The 18918-nt window shown below is 45.8% G+C and overlaps 1 protein-coding gene across 2 annotated transcripts; it reads left to right on the top strand.

Annotated features, from left to right (window-relative positions):
• The first annotated feature begins 221 nt into the window (after window positions 1-221).
• LOC121596513 (serine/threonine-protein kinase grp) lies at window positions 222-18595 on the top strand. 2 transcript variants are annotated; one of them, XM_041921542.1, is made up of 7 exons: window positions 222-616; window positions 10944-11161; window positions 11262-11485; window positions 11565-11742; window positions 11966-12108; window positions 14691-14897; window positions 17131-18595. In XM_041921542.1, the coding sequence occupies exons 2-7, from the start codon at window positions 11046-11048 to the stop codon at window positions 17820-17822; spliced, it is 1560 nt and encodes a 519-aa protein (XP_041777476.1). In that variant the 5' UTR covers window positions 222-616; window positions 10944-11045; the 3' UTR covers window positions 17823-18595. The 2 variants fall into 2 exon arrangements, with proteins under 2 accessions (XP_041777476.1, XP_041777477.1); XM_041921543.1 differs by lacking the exon at window positions 222-616 and adding an exon at window positions 1811-3185.
• Window positions 18596-18918: the final 323 nt, after the last annotated feature.

The raw sequence follows: 18918 nt of genomic DNA, 5'->3' as shown, positions 1-18918 counted from the left end.
ATGTGTTTCCAATTTCCCTTTTCCTAGAGAAGAAATGAATAACTTTTGACACCCCACTGTTCGGTTTGCTGTCCGCTCGCTAGGCACACACGGCTCACGGGGCTCAAAACGTCATGCGGTGCGCGCGCCTCCATCTGACAGCTGTCGCCGCACGTCGCGAACACCCAAGAGCAACTCGCACAAGAAGAAGAAAATTGATTTTTCACCGGCACAAGACGCACACGGTCTGCGCGCGCGGAGAATCGGAGCAAATTATGCTCTCTTTCCCGGAAGGTCTCCCCCTAGCAACAGGATAAAAATCCAGCACATGGACCCAGTGTGGCAGATCGTGAGCTACGTGTTTCAGTGCCGATGTAAATCAGCGCGCCTGTAGCGTGTGGTAACCGGCGTGGCCGCGGCAAGTCCCTACGCTGTGTGTGTGTGGCGTGTGTTATTATTGTGTGTGAGCTCGCACTCTCTTTCTCTCTCGGCGAACAAAGCGGAAGATGACGTCGAAGACAACGGTGGCGTAGCGGAACGGCAAAAAGATAAGCAGCAGCAGCACACCCGCTCGAAGAAGTTAGCCGCTGCGGGGAGCGCTTTTGTGAACGTGCCGTGCCACTGCGAGGAAACAAAGGTAAGTCATGGCACATTGTAAGGGATAGAAGCGTTTTGCGAACGATTTGGGGATGCAAAGTTTGCGGTATAGTTTAATTGGAAATTAACCGGGACCTTGAAAAGTGTGTTTCCTTGGTGTGTGCTGGAAGAGGCGGAATTAAGTCGTCATCCCTGCGATAGGGACACAGTTGCATAGAGATAAAGCGGGCGTTTTTTTTACATTCAGTTGACATTGTTGCTGAATGGATCAAGAGCGCGCGCGCATACGGTTTTTTTGCTCTTTCGGGGGTTCCAGCAATTGTCCAACGGGTGTGTGTGTGTTTATATATGTGTGTGGGGTGGGTTGAAAAGATTGCCGGATATCAAAGAATGGTGTGTCCGATTCGATCGGTTCAGTAAACTCCCTCACTCACGTGCTCTCTCGTGCATGTTAGAACTTGTCACCGAATTGTTGGCGCTGAAGTTTTCATACCTGCCGAACAGGAATGGTTCTCTCTGCAATATGGTGCCAAAATTGTACGAAAATCCGTTGTTTCGCATCGTTGAAATCGGTCGTACCGCGTTTTCTCTGTACATCTATGTGTTTGTGTGTGTATTTAATTGTCTCATCTGTGTGCGATGGTTTCTCCCAAGAAGCTATTGTTCCTCGTCCGACACGCACACATCCTTTGAGACGGACGCAAATGCGCGCGCGCGCGCATTCTTGTGTTGCTCTATCGTTGCGATTCTTTCCCACACGCAGGCTCTCTCCTTCTCTTATTCCTGTAGCACACCAACACACATACGCAGACACAGACACTTCCACCAACATGCAGAATCATGGAGCAATCCAGTTTTTTTGTCGATATTGCAAAATCAAATCCTAAAACTGGTCATGAAAGAGGAAAAAAATGTAACCGGTAAATCGGGTGCGTGTGTGTGTGTGTGCGGATAGTTCAAAATGCGTTTGACAGTGATGCGAGAGAGGTAGAAATTTCTTTTGTAAAACCGGCTGTCGGTGTATGTGTGTGTGTGGTATGTAGCGCACGTAAGCCTTTCTTGTTCTTTCTGGAGAAGAAACCTTTTTTGGGAGGTTAAGAAGCGTGCGCTGTGGAGTGTGTGCGTGCCTGCTCTTGTTTGCATTTTGCTCAACTGTGCGCATCGTCTCACTCTCTTTGGTGTATCTCTTTCTTTCTCTGTTTGGTCAGTGTGCGAGCGGCATGCTGCTGTCGTGGAAAGAAAGGTTACGATCTCTCTTTCTCCCGCAGCCAGTGGTCCAGATCTTCTGGAGGATGGTGAGAAGTGCACGCTGGCGCTCGCGCATTCTCTCCGTCTCTTTTTTCGCTGTACCCACCGACAGCCATTTGTCAAAAACGCCCGTTGGCCTCGGTTTACTTTTCATTCTTTTCTCGTACGGTGCGGACGGTGCTCTCTCTGGTGTGATGGTCTCTACGTGTGTGCGCGCGCGCGCGCACCCCATTACTGGTGAAGAACGGTTGAAAGCAACAGAGTAGGCACGATGTGGCGTGTTAGGACAGTTTTCCTTGTTCGGGATTGAAAGCTTGTGATTATCGTGGACAGAGTCGAATTTCTCATTATTGCACAAAATGATTGCACACGAAAAGCGCATGAACGACGTGTTCCGCGATGGCGTCGGTGTCGGCGGCGGCCACAGTTGGTTGCAATGTTGCGACGGGCGGCGGCTGTGGTGGTCAGTGAGCGGAAAGTGGAAGCTTCCCGGCATAAAATAGGAACACCATTCTATTGTGAGATGAGCCAACATTCTACCATTGTTCGATGCTGGATTGGATTAATCTGGCCCACAACCTATTGGCATCTAAACCCCGAGTAAGGGAAGCTAAAAAGCCAGCCATGCTGGGGATGAAGAGAGAGGCGCGTCGTGATGATGGAGAAAATGCCGGTCGTGGAATGTACGTGTAGGAGAAAGCGCAGAATGTCTGTGTGAATGTACGAAATTTGGGGGAGGTCGTCTCGAAAAAGCAAGATGAAAGAGTCGGGCCACCCTTCAGGTCTCCCTTTTCCGGCAGGTTTATTTATCTCCCGGTATCGTGACTTCAAGATGAACAGGAAAAGAACTTTTGCTTCGCATTGTGTTTCCTAAAGTTTGCAATTCCTACGGCAGCAAAAAGGAGTTGAATTCCGACCCCGTTTTGTGCGTGTATGCAACTATTCCAACCTCGCGATGGGTTTCGAATTTCGGAAGAAGCTACTTAAGAACTTGATGGCTCCAAGCAAAAAGAAGAAACGCATGTTTGTGTGGTCTTGATGACGGAGCGCCTTTGGCTAATGGCTGCCTGCTCGGGGATCGATCCATCCCGTGAGAGAGTGCGCGCACCCACCAGGGAGCAACAGTGTGTGAAGTACGAATTTCCTCTGGACCGTCCATCCTGCACCATCCGACCTCCCACCACCAACACCATCACACCACCAATCTAAGCAGCATGTGCTTCTCCTCCAACGCCGATGGCTGCTGCGTTTGCCTTTTCACTGGTGGATTTGGCGGAATACCAAGAGGCTCTTCTTCAGCGATGGGAAAAATACGCGCCTGTGTGGCCGGTGGTCTTTCCTTATACGATGGCCCCTTTCAGGTGAGTGTGCGATTTTGGGCTGTGAAAGGTTATGTGTGAAAGCAAACGTACCATCATGGCGTGTGGAGCGTGTGGGCTCGATTCTTGGAGCAAAATTAGCCATGGTGTGATGATGCGCTCAATGGCCGGGTCTTTTTTGTGGCAAATTTCGCAATCAGCTGCTGCTGTGCTTGGCTTGGCTGGTGCGATTTTCATTTACAAAGAAGCAAAATCCATCCATTTTACTTCAATACATCTTCTCTTTGCAATGAAAAACCTCCACATCAGGTTGCGCCCAGGAACACTGCTGTAGCCCGTTTTGCGTTCTGCGCAACTACACCTTTACATTTTAAAATTGCGATTTTAATTATCCTTCTCGGTTAGAACAAAGCCCACTGTGCGCCTATCAGTTTGTATGTATGTGTGTGTGTGTTTGTATGTGCGTCCATCATATCGCCATCATCCACAGCAGCCATAGTGCGTGCGACATCATCATCAGCCAGCCAGCCAGCCAGCCAGCAGAAGCAGCACCACCGTCTCGTGCTTCTCTTGTTCTTTTCCAACAGGCTCCGCTTTCTCGCATGCTCACTCGTTCTCTCTATCTATCTATCTCGCACTGTTTTGTACGCCGTGCTCCGTTCTATCTCTTCCCTTTCACCCATCCATTTTCTAACCCGCGTTCGCGCAGTGGGAGAAGAATGGGGGTCGTATATTCTCCACCATCATCCGCGCGAATCCATTTTGAAGTTTTTCGTGCACATACTCCCTTTGTGTGTGTGTGTGTGTGTGTGTGTTGCTAAGCAATCAAGCGCGCGGCTGGCTTGAGCGAGAGAAAGAGAGAGAGAGAGAGAGAGAGAGAGATGGAGGAGTAAGCAAAGAAAAAGCGCAGTTCCTGGAAGGGGTGGAGTGGTGGGGTGGTTATGGGGTGGCAAAGATTCGCGCTGTACGAAGAAATCATGTTCTAGTGTTTTTGTTTGATTGTTTTTCTTTTTTTTTTTAGGTTAAGGCCTTTCGTTTCCATCTGTGAAGAGAAGAGTGTTGCTTAATGCGGCGGGTGTGCTTGCTTGCTACAGGGAAGGGTCAGATTCGTGTAGCCCTTAACCTTTCAAGATTGCTCTAATTATGGTGTATGTTTTTGGCCGAAAATTGCGTCTCTCATCTTCGGCAATGAAGTTTCGCGCACCAGATTGATTGTGTGGCAGCTCATCGATTGATACTAAATCCCATCTGGATCGAATCCGATGGCAAATGGAACCACTATCACCTGCACTGATTACACCAAAAGGATTGTTTCTTAATTGAAAATTCGTTTGCGATTTGGTCCTACCCTTTTGAAGAAACCACAAGCTCTCCAATCTGGAACACTGACGCGTGTGTTTCCACTTCTATGGATGGAGTTTTTTTTGTTGGTGTGTAGTAAGGTGAACAATGCAAACGACGCAAGAAGAAACCGATTTGTACTGCCCGCAGCAGGCCAGTGCGAGCTCGGTGGTGGCTGGGTGGTTGTGGGAGTGTGGGTAACACACTCTCACCCGAGAAGAGTTGTTTATGAACCCCCCTTCCTTTCGGTTATGTTGCGTTGTGCACACAAAACGAGAAAAAGTCTCTAAGAAAACTACCACACTTCGAACACGCGCTTCGTCGAACGAACCGTCAAACACACAAATAATATGCGCTCTCCCAGCTCACCAACCCTGTTTGCATTGGAAAATGAATCCTCCTTTCTCCTGCTTTTGGTTGGGCAGAGGGGGAGAAGGAGAAGGACTCGTTCTCGTCGCCCTAACGCGTTTGTCTCGAAATGTGCAGCTGACGGGAGGGGTGGGGGTGGGGGCATGTAAAGAGATGGTGAACAGAATATGCGACGAACGAGGGGTAGTGGAGGGGATAGTATTCTTCACGTCCGCGCGCCCTGGAGAGCGAAAGAGAAGCAATGAACGCAAAACGCGATTTTGAAGCTCGCTCGAGTTTGTATGTGTGGGGGAGGAATTGGGGAGGAAGAAGGGGAAAGGAATGGAGAACCGCGCGTGGAAACGAGTTTTCGGTTTTAAAACTAACTCCGGTGGGTGGATGGATGGGGGTGTGCGTTGAAAGGGTTAAGAGTGAGCAAGAGAGAGAGAGAGAAAGAAAAAGAATAGAATCCCAAAGGAAAGGTTCAAATTTGTCTTAATTTTAATACTGTAACGAGAGGAGAGATCATTCTGTCGTGCATAAAAGTTTGGCCTGCTGCTGGTGCCTGGTTATGTGTTGCAAAGGCATGACCCCTTCCACCTCACACCCCCACCCACCACCCTCCCTTACACTCAGGGTGTAGAGTACGAGGGACAGAATTGGGGGATGATGGCTCCGTGGCCACAGGCAAGCGATTATTATGTGACTCGTTGCTCTTTTTTTTCTGACATACACTTTAAAGGCAAAACAACCAACCAAACCACAACCCCCCCACACCCCCTCGAGCAAAGATTAATTGAAGAACGTGTTGGAAGAAAGTGGTAGAAAGAAAAACTGAAACAGGTTTCTTTTTTCCTGCATCAACCACCAACCATCACCCCCCGTAACAGTAGTGTAGAGAGGCCAGAAAGAAGGGCGAAAGAAGTTTTATGTGTGCTAGTGTGTGTGTGTGTGCATGTATGCTTAATTGAGAGAGTGAGAATGAACGCTCTGGAGGAAGAGAGAGAGAGAGAGAGAGAGAGAGAGAGAGAGAGCGGGAGAGTTAATAGAAGCGCAACAGTGGGGGATGATGAAAAGAGGCTCTTTCAAAGAGTGCTGTGCTGTTGCCTGCTGGATTGGATGCTGTGGCGGCTGTTGCTGCTGCATCCGGTCATGTAGTTTGTATTATTATTGTTTGCCGTAATTTCCCTAGAATTGGCTGGATTGTAATGCTTGACAAACGCGAATTGCGGTGGCATTAGAAAATATACATTAATGTTTACGGTGTAGTTATCATTAGTGGGATACACACGACACGGAGAGAATCCCGTATCAGGGATGAGAACATTGCTCGCTCACTCGATTCTAAGTGTAGGAGGGCCCGGTTGAATAACCTTGAATTTTGTGTACTACTCAATACAAACAATGCTGGGTGTGCCAAATTCGACTCTGCATTAATTTATGTTTGTCTCTTCATAGGAACCGGAACCACTCCTCCATTAGATTTGCAGGCAAACAGGTGAATCTTGTCCGCAATTTGATCCTCGGAAGTAAGGGGGGAAAAACCGCCAATCGTAGCTCCCTCGTCCTTGAGGGAGAAAACAACTTTGTGGAATACCTCCTTCTCGGCAGATAATTATGTGGAAAAAGGTGTGTGATTGTGGGGTCCTATCGAAGCAACCCATGCTCTCCTCACACACACACACACACAAACTTCAGTGGGTGGAATATGATGCCGCCTCTCGTCGTATTGGAGGAGAGAAGCATCAAACGGAAGAAGGATATTCTTTTTTGTGTGTGTCCGCGGATGTGTTATGGCGCGCATGCGAACTAAAATCGTCCATTATGTGTTTGTGTGCTCTTCTCGGGTTGGACAACTCTGAGCGAAGATTGGAGAGAAACTCGTGAGAGTTTCGCTGAAGCATCGCATCCTGCTGCTGCTGCTGCTATAGTAGAGGAACGTGTGTGTGTGTGGTGTTCAGCGTTAATTCTGGGATGTTTCTTTTTCGTCCGGTTGGTCGGTCAATCCTTGCCAAGCCACCACTGTACTCTGTGGTGTGTGCAATTGGTTCGTTTGAAGAAAGTTGCTCCATCAGAGACACGACCGTGCGCCGCCTCCCTTCCCGCGGGAAGTGGGCTTTTAAATGCAAATGAGCAAAGAGAAAGTTTATTGGACTGGACCTAGAGGATTGTGTGTGTGTGTGTGCGTGCTGTACTGCACGGTTTAATGTACAAAATGGCCATAAATTTATCGCGCGTTTTGTTCGCACGGGGTTATCCTTACTGGATGGGGTTTGTTGCGCAATTTTCAGCAATTCGTACAGAATTAATGATAATTTTTTGTATGGAATGGGATGCAGTCGACGGAATGAGCAAACGAGCAGGATAAACAAGCCAAATATGGGAAGATTTATTAGATCCGGATGAGGGAGGAGGTCTAATGGTTTAATGGTTTGAGTCCTGTCGACTGCTTCCAGGCTAGAGGTACACTAGACCGAAAACTTCTGCAATTGCGAAAACTGGTTCCGCAATAAGCGCAATTATTTGTAATAATTCAGTTTCATATTTCACTCTCGAACGTAATATTCTATTCTTAATCGATTCCTGTATTTTTAGTCCTAATATGTGAATTTTTATCGTGTGGTGGCAGGCCATACCATATGCTGTGTAGGTGCGGTTGTCCTTTTTCCCCTCTCATCAAATTTATCCGCAGTATCTGATGTAGTCATGTGGCAGGGACTGATGTGGGGAAAAACCATATCCTGGTTTTTAAAAGGTCTTGCGTCGGCCGCCGTTTGGAGAAGGGAAGAGTTGCCAAACATCTGCATCGAACCCCCCGAGCGTTGCGAGCGATTTTATCCGCATGAAACGTATGGTGAAACACAGGTTTTTATGATGCCAAATTGGTTGGGTGATCATGTGGTGTTGGAATTGCTCCAGGTGGTTTCAAATTTGCGCACCGTTCTTGGCCGCCAAACGGGGGTTGCATCGGTACCAAGAAAATCACAACAAAACCCCCTATCGAAAACGCTTTCAAAACAAAAGCAGACATTAAAGTTGCAATTTTTCTTCTGACCTTAACCCTTTTTTTAGATAGAACCACCAACACTGATGCCTAGGTACGCGCAAAACTGCTGCGAGGCACAATCTCATATCTCCAGCTCTGGCCATCGTCGCCCATGTGCTGGTGGAATTCCGCCAGCTCCAACATATTCTGACGTTGCAAAAACTTACACCACAAACGCCATCGCGTGTTCTTCACAGACAGCAGTCTCACGACCGGGGTGGGAGGTGCGGTGTAAAACTTGCTACCGTTTCTCGATATCTTGTTACATGCTCTATCAGCACAACTTTCAGCATGTGACACATGTGTGTGTAAGGGACTTTTTCTTCCTTTTTACGCGTATGTGTGTCACCTACTCGCATCCTCCTCGGGGTGTTCTCTGCCACACCCCCCCCCCCTTGAAAAATCGCTGATTTACGATCGGAAAGGGGGGGAAAACCGCCAATCGTAGCAGTTTTCATATAGCATGATGCGTACCGGTATTGTACCGCCTGTAGCTCGGCTCTCTGCCATCTATTGGAAGTGTCTAGAAACGGCCACTCGTTTCAGAGGAAAAAGTGTTTGGGAGAGGCGAAAATATCTCAGGTTCTTCATTAATATCGCTCTCGGAAGAAATGCCTGATGAAAAGCTTGAAGCAATGATCATTTATGACCTTAGTGTTTTTTTTTTCTTCCTCCTTCATGATGTACAATTTTGTGTGTCCTGCTCGCTAATGTCTCTGTTGATATTGCTGCTTCTTGCTGACTTACAGTACACGTTCCGTTTATCAAACCTTCTCCCCCGATCGATTGTGGCCAGCAGCAGAGAGAGAGAGAGTGATGGACAATCACTACCACTACTACTACTGCGCAGTGTGTGATAAGAAGGGGGGGAGAGATACCTTTACTCTGCTAGCGAATGTAATGTAATGGCTGTGCAACGGCAAAAGGAAAAGGAAGAAGAAAAAGAAGGGTTTGTGGTGTGCTTATAGTGCTGCTGCTGTTACCTTATCGGTCGATTTGCGTGCAGATCATTAACCTTGCCAACATCCCGGGCGGAATTGCGTTCATCAGCAAAAGGAGGAAGTGAGCGAAAGGTTAGAACGGAATTCCCATCTCAATCTACCACCGCCCCCTACTCTAACCTCTTTCCCCTCCAACTCCTCCACCAGTCGTGGTTTTAGCTATTAAAGAAGAATTTTCACCTACCAAGGGAATAAAGAGCTAAGCGATGGAGTAACCAACCAGAGCGAGAGAGAACTTTGTTTCTGGACAAGGAAGCTGTGGGCTTTTACCTTGCGCTCATGGTTTTGGGAGAGCGAATGTGCTGTGTGTCCACACAGCAGAATTGGCTGGTGGCAGTGTGGCAACATCTGTTTCTGGGAAAACTAAGTTCAGAGAGCGAGAGAGAGAGGGAGGAGAGCGAGCGAAAACTAGGACTCTGTGCCTTCTATCGCAAACGATTAATGGCGTCGCGAAATGCTTTCCCAGTAGATTCGTCATCTCATAATCATATTCCCATCATCAACATCAGCAATAAAAAAGAGGGATCATTTTCCTCCTCTCATTCAAGAAGCAGGATGTGTTGGTGAAAAATTGCCATCCCTCCACAACACAGCCTCTGCTGCCTCATTAGGCTCGTGGGCTGCTGTATCATACAGAGAGTCTCTCTCTCTCTCTCTCTTTGGCTGACATCGTGATACTGCGTGCCTGTGTCGTCCACCTGTCTGTTCCGTCCTTCGCCTTCGAGGTTGGTGGTGGCGCTGATCGTCATGCTTCAAGGACCCCCAGCGCGCGCGGGATACATCCTGCGTTTGACAGCAAATTATTCACACGCCCACTAAAATCGCGAGAGTGTGGGAGAGTGTGTGCGGCTCGGAAAAACCAGGAGAGATAAAGGAACTCTGTGTGTGTGGTTTGTTACGGGGCAGCAGCAGCAGTAGCAGCAAAGGCTGCTGCTGAATGCTGTGCAAAAAGGTGTCCCAGACGCGCGACAGCAGTCACTTTTCGTCGCTTCCTTATCATTGACTGTGTGTGCTGCTCGTGTTTTGTCTGTCTGGGTTATTAATTCGGTTTTGTTAAGGCCCCCCGAACGCACACAGATAGATCGGTGGCAAGCGATTCGAGTAGTGTTGTTGTAGAAGATAAATGAAAGCTTCTCTATCGGAAAACGGCAGCAAAACCCGCACGCATCTCTTAGCTGTGTGTGTGTGTGTGTGCTCGACGAGCAGAGATTTATTTGAAGGGACACGTGAACACACATTTTGTGCTCTCTTGTAGGCGAGAAAAAAAAATTGGAAACGGAAGTTGCCTACAGACCTAAAGTGTGTCTGCATTTGTGATGTGTCGCTCTTCGACGTGTGTGTCATCTTCCGTCAGTACGTTTATCGAAGGTCAAAGTATAGTTAGCAGACATTTGCTGCGCTCTCCCGTCATGCTCTGGTTACCTACCTAGTAAAAGTGAAATATGTTAAGAAGTGAGCAAATGAGTCAAACCGTCAAATAATGCTGGATTTAAAATCCATCGAATATATATAGACAGACGGTGGTCGATGAGTCACCATTCACGATTTTGCATCGTGAGGGGGGGGGGGGGGGGGGAGGAAGAAAGGTGCAGAAAGTGGAACCGCCGAACCCCTTTTTTTGTCATCGCATTGCCGCATCGAGATTACCAAGGCTCTCTCTCTCTCGTAGGCCCCATCCATCCATCGTCACTTGTGGCTCAGTGCCAAATGGTCATCAAAACCATTTTCAGCAAGTGGGCAACAACGGCAGCCAATTAAATTTGCTGGCTTTCTCCGGGTTCTCTTCAACCGTGTGTGTGTGTGTGTCCTAATTTTAGCTGCTGCGCCTGGAAAGCAATTTATAACACAACGAGACTGACTAGGGGCCCTTAGTCACAGGGATATGTGAAAAAGCCACAGGATTTTTCTGGGGTTTTTTTTGTTACAAAAACTGCACGATGATAGTGCTGGAATCATTGCCAAAACGGAAAACGCTCTACCACTAATATTAAACCACCAACTGAGGGAGGGAGATGTGTATGGATTGTTTGAAAGTTCATCATCAACCTAATTATCCAACCGCAGAACGACGAGACGACGGCGGCCGCGGGACAGACACACTGGACAATTGCTGGAGGATAGCAGCAGCAGCAACAGCAGCAGAAGGAGGGAAGAACGCATACAAACATGGCAGCATCCCAGACGGTCGTCGGCTCCGGGAACGGCGGGACACAGTCTGGACTGCGGGAGTTCGTCGAAGGATGGACGTTGGCCCAGACGCTTGGAGAAGGAGCTTACGGAGAGTGAGTAGAATCGAATCGAGAGTGTCCGTTTTATTATAAATCTAATTTATTCTCCTAACCCTATTACGTTGCTGCTTCTCTATCCCGTGTGTGTGTGCAGGGTGAAGCTGCTGATTAACCGACAGTCTGGTGAGGCGGTAGCGATGAAGATGGTCGACCTGAAGAAGCATCCGGATGCGGAAAGCTCGGTCAAGAAGGAGGTGTGCATACAGAAAATTCTTCAGCATCAAAACATTCTCAAGTTTTTCGGCAAACGCACGCAGGGTGACATCGAGTACATCTTTCTCGAGTACGCTGCCGGTGGTGAGCTGTTTGATCGAATCGGTAAGAAAAGGGCTTAGTAGCTAGAGGGGTTTCAACCCTTGTCTCGATGCTCACTCGAAATTGTGCTTTCTCTGCGCAGAGCCCGACGTTGGGATGCCACTTCCCGAAGCACAGCGGTACTTCAATCAACTGTTGGCCGGTGTCGATTACCTGCACACGCGAGGAGTGGCGCATCGCGATCTGAAGCCGGAAAACCTGCTGCTGGACGAGCATGACAACGTGAAAATATCGGACTTCGGGATGGCCACCATGTTTAGGTATTAGGTACAAACCACCGATACGTTTAGAGTTGGCGAGCCTTGTGTGGGCTTTTCGGAACTGTTGCTTTAACTCCTTACACCCTTAAAGAGGAGGACAATTTCACGCCCGAATCGCTAAACGTGTGTTGTTTTATCTTTCTTTGTTATTTCCATGTGCCCGGTACAATCCGACGTTTCCATGACAATAAATCGATAATCGTTTGATCGTCGCCAAGAACAGAATGAAGGGCCGGGAGCGGCTGTTGGACAAGAAGTGCGGTACGCTACCGTACGTGGCACCCGAGGTACTGGTCAAACCGTACCGTGCAACACCGGCCGACCTGTGGTCCTGCGGAATCATCCTAGTCACAATGCTTGCTGGAGGTGAGTTTCGTAAGGCTCTGTCGTTGCATCTGCTCCCCAAAATATGCTTTTTGCTGCTTTTTTCCCCAATTTAAAAAACCAAATAATTATTGCCTATTATTATATGAAAGAGTGTGTACATTTTTGCCACACAGCATATCCATATAAATCTCTTCATGCTCCTTCTGTATAGAAATATTTTGCTCCTAAAATTAATTGTTTTAAAAAAATATGCTTTGAATGATGCGCCTCTCTTTTTCACTTCTCATTTGAATGGTCGTTTCGCTTATATCTTCTCTTTCAATGTTATCTTCTTTTTAAATGCGCTATGTTGATGTTTTTGAAATGGAATGAATGTGGAGCATTAAGTGTGGCTAAAAAAGAAGGAACATTTTTTTGCTCACGAGCCACAGACGGCGCTGGCGTTATGCTTTTAAAATGCGATCCTATAAGATTCCTCATGAGCCGCGACCGTATCTGAATCTCAAGCCAGGCAATCGTATTATTAATATTTGCAAAACAATTTCTCTCATTATTTTGTATTAAAACAACCTCTCTTTTCTATTACGGTGTGCCGCACACATAATTTGCTTTTTCCGACCAACCAACTGTTTCTCTTCACCGTGTGGTGTGCTGCATTTTGCATTATTGTTGTTTTCAATTGCATCAATTGCTCGATGTCTATTTTTAAGTATATCTATGTGTGTGTGTGTGTGTGTGTGTGTGTGTGTGTGTGTGTGTGAGTGTGTTTATAATTGTATTACACCCCGTTATCGCCTCTGTATTTATATTTGTTGGATTATGCTAATTTAATGTGGATTCTACATGTGGTGTGCTCCTCTCATTCAAAGGTCGCATAATCCTTCAAATCATTCCTATATCACTACCACCCGCCAAAAAAGAGCACCCTCCCGCTGTAATATCCATTGGTTTGAAACCCATGTTTTTTTAGTTATTTCTCCCTCCATTCAAAATTGTGTTTATTGTTGTGTGCATATGTTTTCTTGTGTTTCATGTTAAATCCTCCTTCACGTTAGTTTTTTCGTTCGCCCGCAAACAAAAAATGTGCAAAATGCGCTCCCGCCCTCGCCACAAAACCACAAAACACACAACACGAGTATTATTATGGACGTGTTTTTCCTTTTGGTTTTCTTACTTAAATCCCATTTTGTTAATAATTTCCGGCTGTATCTTTGGTATTCTAGCTGTAGAATGTTGTTTTCATTGTAATATCTCTAAAGCTTTAGTACCAGAGGTCCAACTGGGAATTGCTTGCTGCTGCACTGCACTGTTGTGTTATTGTTTTCCTTTATTACTACTACTATTATTACTACTACTACCACTACTACTGTTTTGGTTTGTTTTCGATATTGTGTTCCGTTTTTTTTTTTCACTGAAAATGTGTCTTTCATTATGTTTTATGCGTGTGCCGATTTTTGCTGCTGGCTGCCGATATATTTTATGTGCGTGTTTTATGTTTCTCAGTGTTGTGCTGGCTGCTGCTACTACTGCTGCTGTTTGCTGATGTGATGAAGAAATGATCCCTCATTGTTTGAAACGCGCGCGTTTATATGGTTTTGTTTTTGCTCACACGCTACACACTTTTCAGATTTATTGTGTTTGCCTTTTCATATTTAAATCATTTTTTACACTTGCTATATCTTATCTAAAAGAAAAAGAAAAAAATCCCTTTTGCCATGTGAATGTGAGCTGCTGTTGCTCGTTGTTGCTATTGTAATGCTTTCACTCATTCTTTTTGTCAATCAATTAATACAATAACTTTTTTCTATAAATTCAATTCCCTATTCTTCAATATCCAAGGCTCAATTTTATCTGTACTGGCGCTGCTGCTCGTATTTATGCAAGTGTTGTTTCCCTTTCCTTATTATTTTGTTTAATTTTACATTCGCAAGAGACACCACCGTATCGTTATATCTCCCCTGTGTGTATGCAAAGCCCAAATCAAGCACAGCACCTTGTTCCCCCTCACCAGTAAAAACGCGATCACTGTGTTAATTTTTGCCCTATACTTCTTCATTTAGCCGATTGCTGTGCCAAGCTTTTTGTGACAAGTGTGTATAAATCAGAAGAGTGCGTTGTGTATGTGTGTTATGTGTATATCAAATTAATAAATAAAGTGAACTATGTTAAATATGCATCTCTTTTCACTCAATTTATCTTCTTCGCACGTGTGCCTGTCTATCATCACTCCCCTGCCCGCCCGCCCGATCTGTGTGTGTTTGGCTTTGTTGTTTTGGCACCGTTTCGCGAATGTGTATGTGTGTATGTATGCAATTACCTGTGCGGGTGGAGTGCATCGGTATCCTGAATTAGTGACGAAATGTTGTTTGCACGGTTTTATTTCAATTAAATAATCAACAATAATCGATCTTCGCGGGTGAAAACAAACAAGAATATATGCACGTCAATAAAAACCATTATCTCGCCATCTTGCTTAACGTGATACATTAAAAATAATATACGGAATTTGGGTTGTTGAAGGGAGATACAAAAATAACGTCATTTTAACTCATGTTTATTCTTTTCTCCTTTTCATCTCTGTGAATCGATCGATTTCCCCCTATAAAATAACCCCTTCAAAGAATTACCATGGGACCAGCCGTCGTCCGGATGTGCGGAGTATCTCTGCTGGAAGGAAAACAAGTACACTACCTCAACGCCCTGGTGCAAGCTGGACACGCTCACGCTGTCGCTGTTGCGCAAGATTCTCGTGGCCAATCCTGCTCAACGGCTAACGCTCGACAAGCTGCAGGACCACAAATGGTGCCAGACGCAGTTCCACCTACAAGGTATGTATCCGTTCTGTTTGTCCCCCTTCCTTCTCCCCACTTTCCTTCCCAACGTGTGTTGCGATCTTTTTAAAAGAACATTAGTGAAATTAATTTCCTTTTTGTTGTGTTTGCATGAATGGGAAAATCTCTTCAATAAAAAGAAAATGGGGGTTTTGAGCGTTTGCTTTTTTTTTGCTTTCGTACGGTCGGTGCCATGGAGCGATCGACGTTCAAATAGCCATTTAAAGTTGGTCACCGTCGTCGGGCTAAGCTTAAAAATGCTAAAGACATTCTCAGCTCCAATGGCGATCCTAAACGAGACACGTTTATGTGGGCCGAGATCAGTATTTTTCCAGCCAAGGAAGATCCACAATTCGGTTTTGGGGGAATTAAAAACGATTTGTGGGTGGGGGGTTATGGGCAGTCTTGAATTCCGTTGACTACCACCCCAAAAAACCACCACCCCCATGCAGACGACGATAAAAGAATGAAACACGGTGCTTTTTGCGGTAAGAAACAAAAGACCTAATTCTATTTATCTTAGGTTTTTAGTGGAGAACGAGCAAAAGCGTTCGCTTTTAGAATCGTTCGTGTTTTGTCTCACGTTCTCCTCAAGCGTTGTGCCAGTTGGGCAAACGGGTTCTGCACTTTTGGCAAGTGTCCAACGACGAGAAACCAACCACCAACCACCACCAGCACTGACGAAAATATCCGTTTTCCAGATTTAGCTATCTCTTTGTGTGCAGTGTGTGCATGATGTCTACAATAATAGAAAAGTTTGCGGCATTGCAATGCGAAACACAGGGCCGTAGTAGTGTAGAGTATATGTGTGCTGGGTGTGGTGTGCAACCTACCAGAAAAGGGCCAAAAGATAAAGGAAGGTTGGGAAATCGGGTATGTGTGTTTCTCAGTGTGTTGTCTCGTTTTAATGCTTCTTCTGCGTCCTTTTCACATGGTCAGGTACTGGATGACTCTCAGTTGTGTGTAAAAGATGCTGAGGGCCTTCTGGTACCTACCCCAGTGAGGACGCCATTCGACCAACTTGCTCGGTGTGTTAAAAAGGCGGTAAATCGTTAGTATATAGTTTCGCTCTTTTCTGAGTGTATTCACCGCTTAAATACAGGAATACGTATATTGCTGCGCGGGTTGGATGTGGGCCGTTCCTTGGGCTTTTAAAATTGTTAATTGCTTCCATTTACAGGTTACGCGAATTACTACGAGAGCGCCCTTTTGTCCGCGCTTTGGCGCTTTAGCTGTATGATAGAATTTGAACTATTTCATAAAGCTAGATTACCAAAGCATAGACGAATTGGGACAATGCTGCCTAATTAAGTACGTGTGAATATTATTTATCCTGCATTCTTGCCGAAGTGGAAGTGGAAATAATTATAAATATTTTCTATTTGCATATACTCGATTAACTATTTACTCTATACCTTTTTGTGCATGTATTCCAAGAGTTTTTACTATCAGTCGTTGTGTTTCTTTCGTTTAACTTAGCTTACATTGAATGTTCACCACAAAATTGAATTGAATTTATCACCTCTTTTTGGTGGTTGTTTTGCTCGATAAATTTTCAGTTTCTTTACTTCATGATTTGTGTATTAGCTGCTTGTGTGTGTGTGTGTGAGAGAGATATTAAAACTTGTATTTTTTGCCTGCAATTGTATGCTATATAACCCGCTCCTACCGAACCTGCTGCTGCTGCTATATCGTCCGTTGTTGCCACTTATTGGGACTTTGGTGATTTTAGCTGTATGTTGAATGCATTCCTAACCACATATAGCTTTATCACCAAAAACCTAATGTGTGTGTACGTTTTAAGTTTGTTTTGTTTATTATTATTATTATTATTATTATTATTATTATTATTATTATTATTATTATTATTATTATTATTATTATTATTATTATTATTAACACCGCCCTTATCGCCACCACCGTCACAATATCCCTCCTTTGCGCACACCAGCACACATTATTTCTGTACGTTTGTGTTTTTATTTGATTTTTGAACCTCAACCTTTACTCTTCATTTCGCGTGTGTGAATCGTGCTTACCAGTGAAGGGCGAGAGATAATAAACAAGTGAAAGATGATGAAATGACACCGTTTGATATGATGGGAGGGGTTGTTAATTTTTACTATGATTTTAAATTTTCACGCAACACATTTAATTCAAAAAAAAAAGTACATCCTTCAACGTTCCTGTAATATTGTATTGAACGCGTTGTTTGCTTTACTTCTTATAGGCATTGCCGATATAGGTATGGGCGCCAACAACGGTGTAGGTGGTGCGGGTGCCGGTGCTGGTGGAGGCTGCGATGTCATCGACGGACGGCCGTCGCCACGCGCCAAACGGCTCTGCTCCAACCAGGACATCTCGAGCCCGCTGGACGATTCCATCTCGCGCATGTGCCATTCGCAACCCGTACCAATGACCGTACACACCGAGATGAACGGTGTGGAGGAAGCGATCGAGGCCCGGAACGGGTTCTGCTTCTCGCAGCCAACCATGCTGGACGATCTGATCCTGTGCACGCAGCTCAACCCGACGCAGAGCGTTGGCACGCAGCAGCAGCAGCAGCAGCAGAATCCGTTCCAGCGGCTGGTCCGGCGCATGACCCGCTTCTTCGTGTCGACGCGCTGCGACGAAACGCTGAAACGGTTATCGGCCGTGCTGGAAAAGCTTGGCTACGGGTGGAAATCGAACGACGAGGGCGTGATTACGATATCGACGATCGATCGGCGGAAGCTGCAGCTGATCTTTAAGGCGAACATCGTCGAGATGGATGGTAAGATCCTGTGCGACTTCCGGCTGTCGAAGGGCTGCGGGCTGGAGTTTAAACGGCGGTTCATTAAGATTAAGCAAAGCCTGGCCGATATCGTGATGAAGGGCCCGGTCACCTGGCCGATCGCGATCGCGACCAACTCTGTGCCTTAAGGAGGGGGAGGGGAGAGGAATTGTTTGTTCTTGTGTATGGATAAAACACAGACACAAACGCGCTCATTTTACGAAGGATTCAGAAGGTCGGAAGGACAGAGGGATAGAGGGGATAGTTGTTTTAAAGTGTTGTATTATAGCTGCGAAAGAATATCGCACGAAACGAAGATGTAGATGTGGCGTCGTTGGGAGAGTTGGGGGGTAAATAGGAATGAATGTGTTCGAAACACTGACTCTGATACGCTCTGTGAGCGCACGAATATTATAACGTCCTCTTTCTAGTGCCAAACAAATTTGTGTACCGATTTATAATGGGAAGACAACGTCCGGAAGCGGATGACGACATTATTGAGAGAGAATCATTGTTTTTTTTTTGTTTTTGGCTGGTTAACCAAGAGAGTGAGAGTGCAGATGGAGCATTTAATACGTTTTTGGTGAGAGGCAGCAGCAGCAGTGTATCATGTTCTCTCCATAACGGAGACAAAATCACAACCAGCAGCGTGTGTAGCGCGCCTTTTTTACAATTCGTTCTCTACACTATCCGCATCGAAATGCACGCGAAGAAGAAACTGTGTAAACTTTACATCTCCTAGAGCTTCCTTCGAATTTTTGTACACAGAATATAAGACGCGACACACAACGCGCTTAGTTAAGCAACAGAGTTTGTGGCGCGGGTGACGGTTGTTGCGTTAAATTACACGACACATGTTTTTTCTATACAACAATATATGTATGATGTACTTTAAAATCCTCGTGACACCTTTTACTGTAAGCAAAAGAGCACAACAAAGAAAACACGATAGAAAGACAGACAGACAGACAGCTGCATTTATTGATAGTGGGAAGAGTGTAGAGCAATCACCATGAGAGGACATGTGGCAGAGGATGAATGGATGAGTTCTCGACAAAGATAGGTGCTAAAGAGGTGACGACGGAGCATTATTCAGTTGAAATTTGTGCTGTGGAATTATATATGTATGTGTGTGTGTATGGTTGACATTCAGGGTAACTAATGGAAAAGAGATTTTTCATTGCTTTAGAGTTTAGAGAGAGAGAGCACCACAACCGCGCGTTTGCGCTCGAACGTATTAGTATT

The sequence above is a fragment of the Anopheles merus genome, chromosome 3R (assembly GCF_017562075.2).
Source record: "Anopheles merus strain MAF chromosome 3R, AmerM5.1, whole genome shotgun sequence".
Classification (NCBI taxonomy): domain Eukaryota; kingdom Metazoa; phylum Arthropoda; class Insecta; order Diptera; family Culicidae; genus Anopheles; species Anopheles merus.
The sequence above is the reverse complement of the archived record's forward strand: the minus strand, read 5'-3'. Positions and strand labels throughout refer to the sequence as shown.

Coding starts and splice junctions, on each gene's coding strand:
- LOC121596513 (XM_041921542.1), top strand. CDS start 11,046: ATGGCAGCATCCCAGACGGTCGTCGGCTCCGGGAACGGCGGGACACAG. Junction 11,162..11,261: donor GGAGAAGGAGCTTACGGAGA/GTGAGTAGAATC, acceptor GTGTGTGTGCAG/GGTGAAGCTGCTGATTAACC. Junction 11,486..11,564: donor TGAGCTGTTTGATCGAATCG/GTAAGAAAAGGG, acceptor TTCTCTGCGCAG/AGCCCGACGTTGGGATGCCA.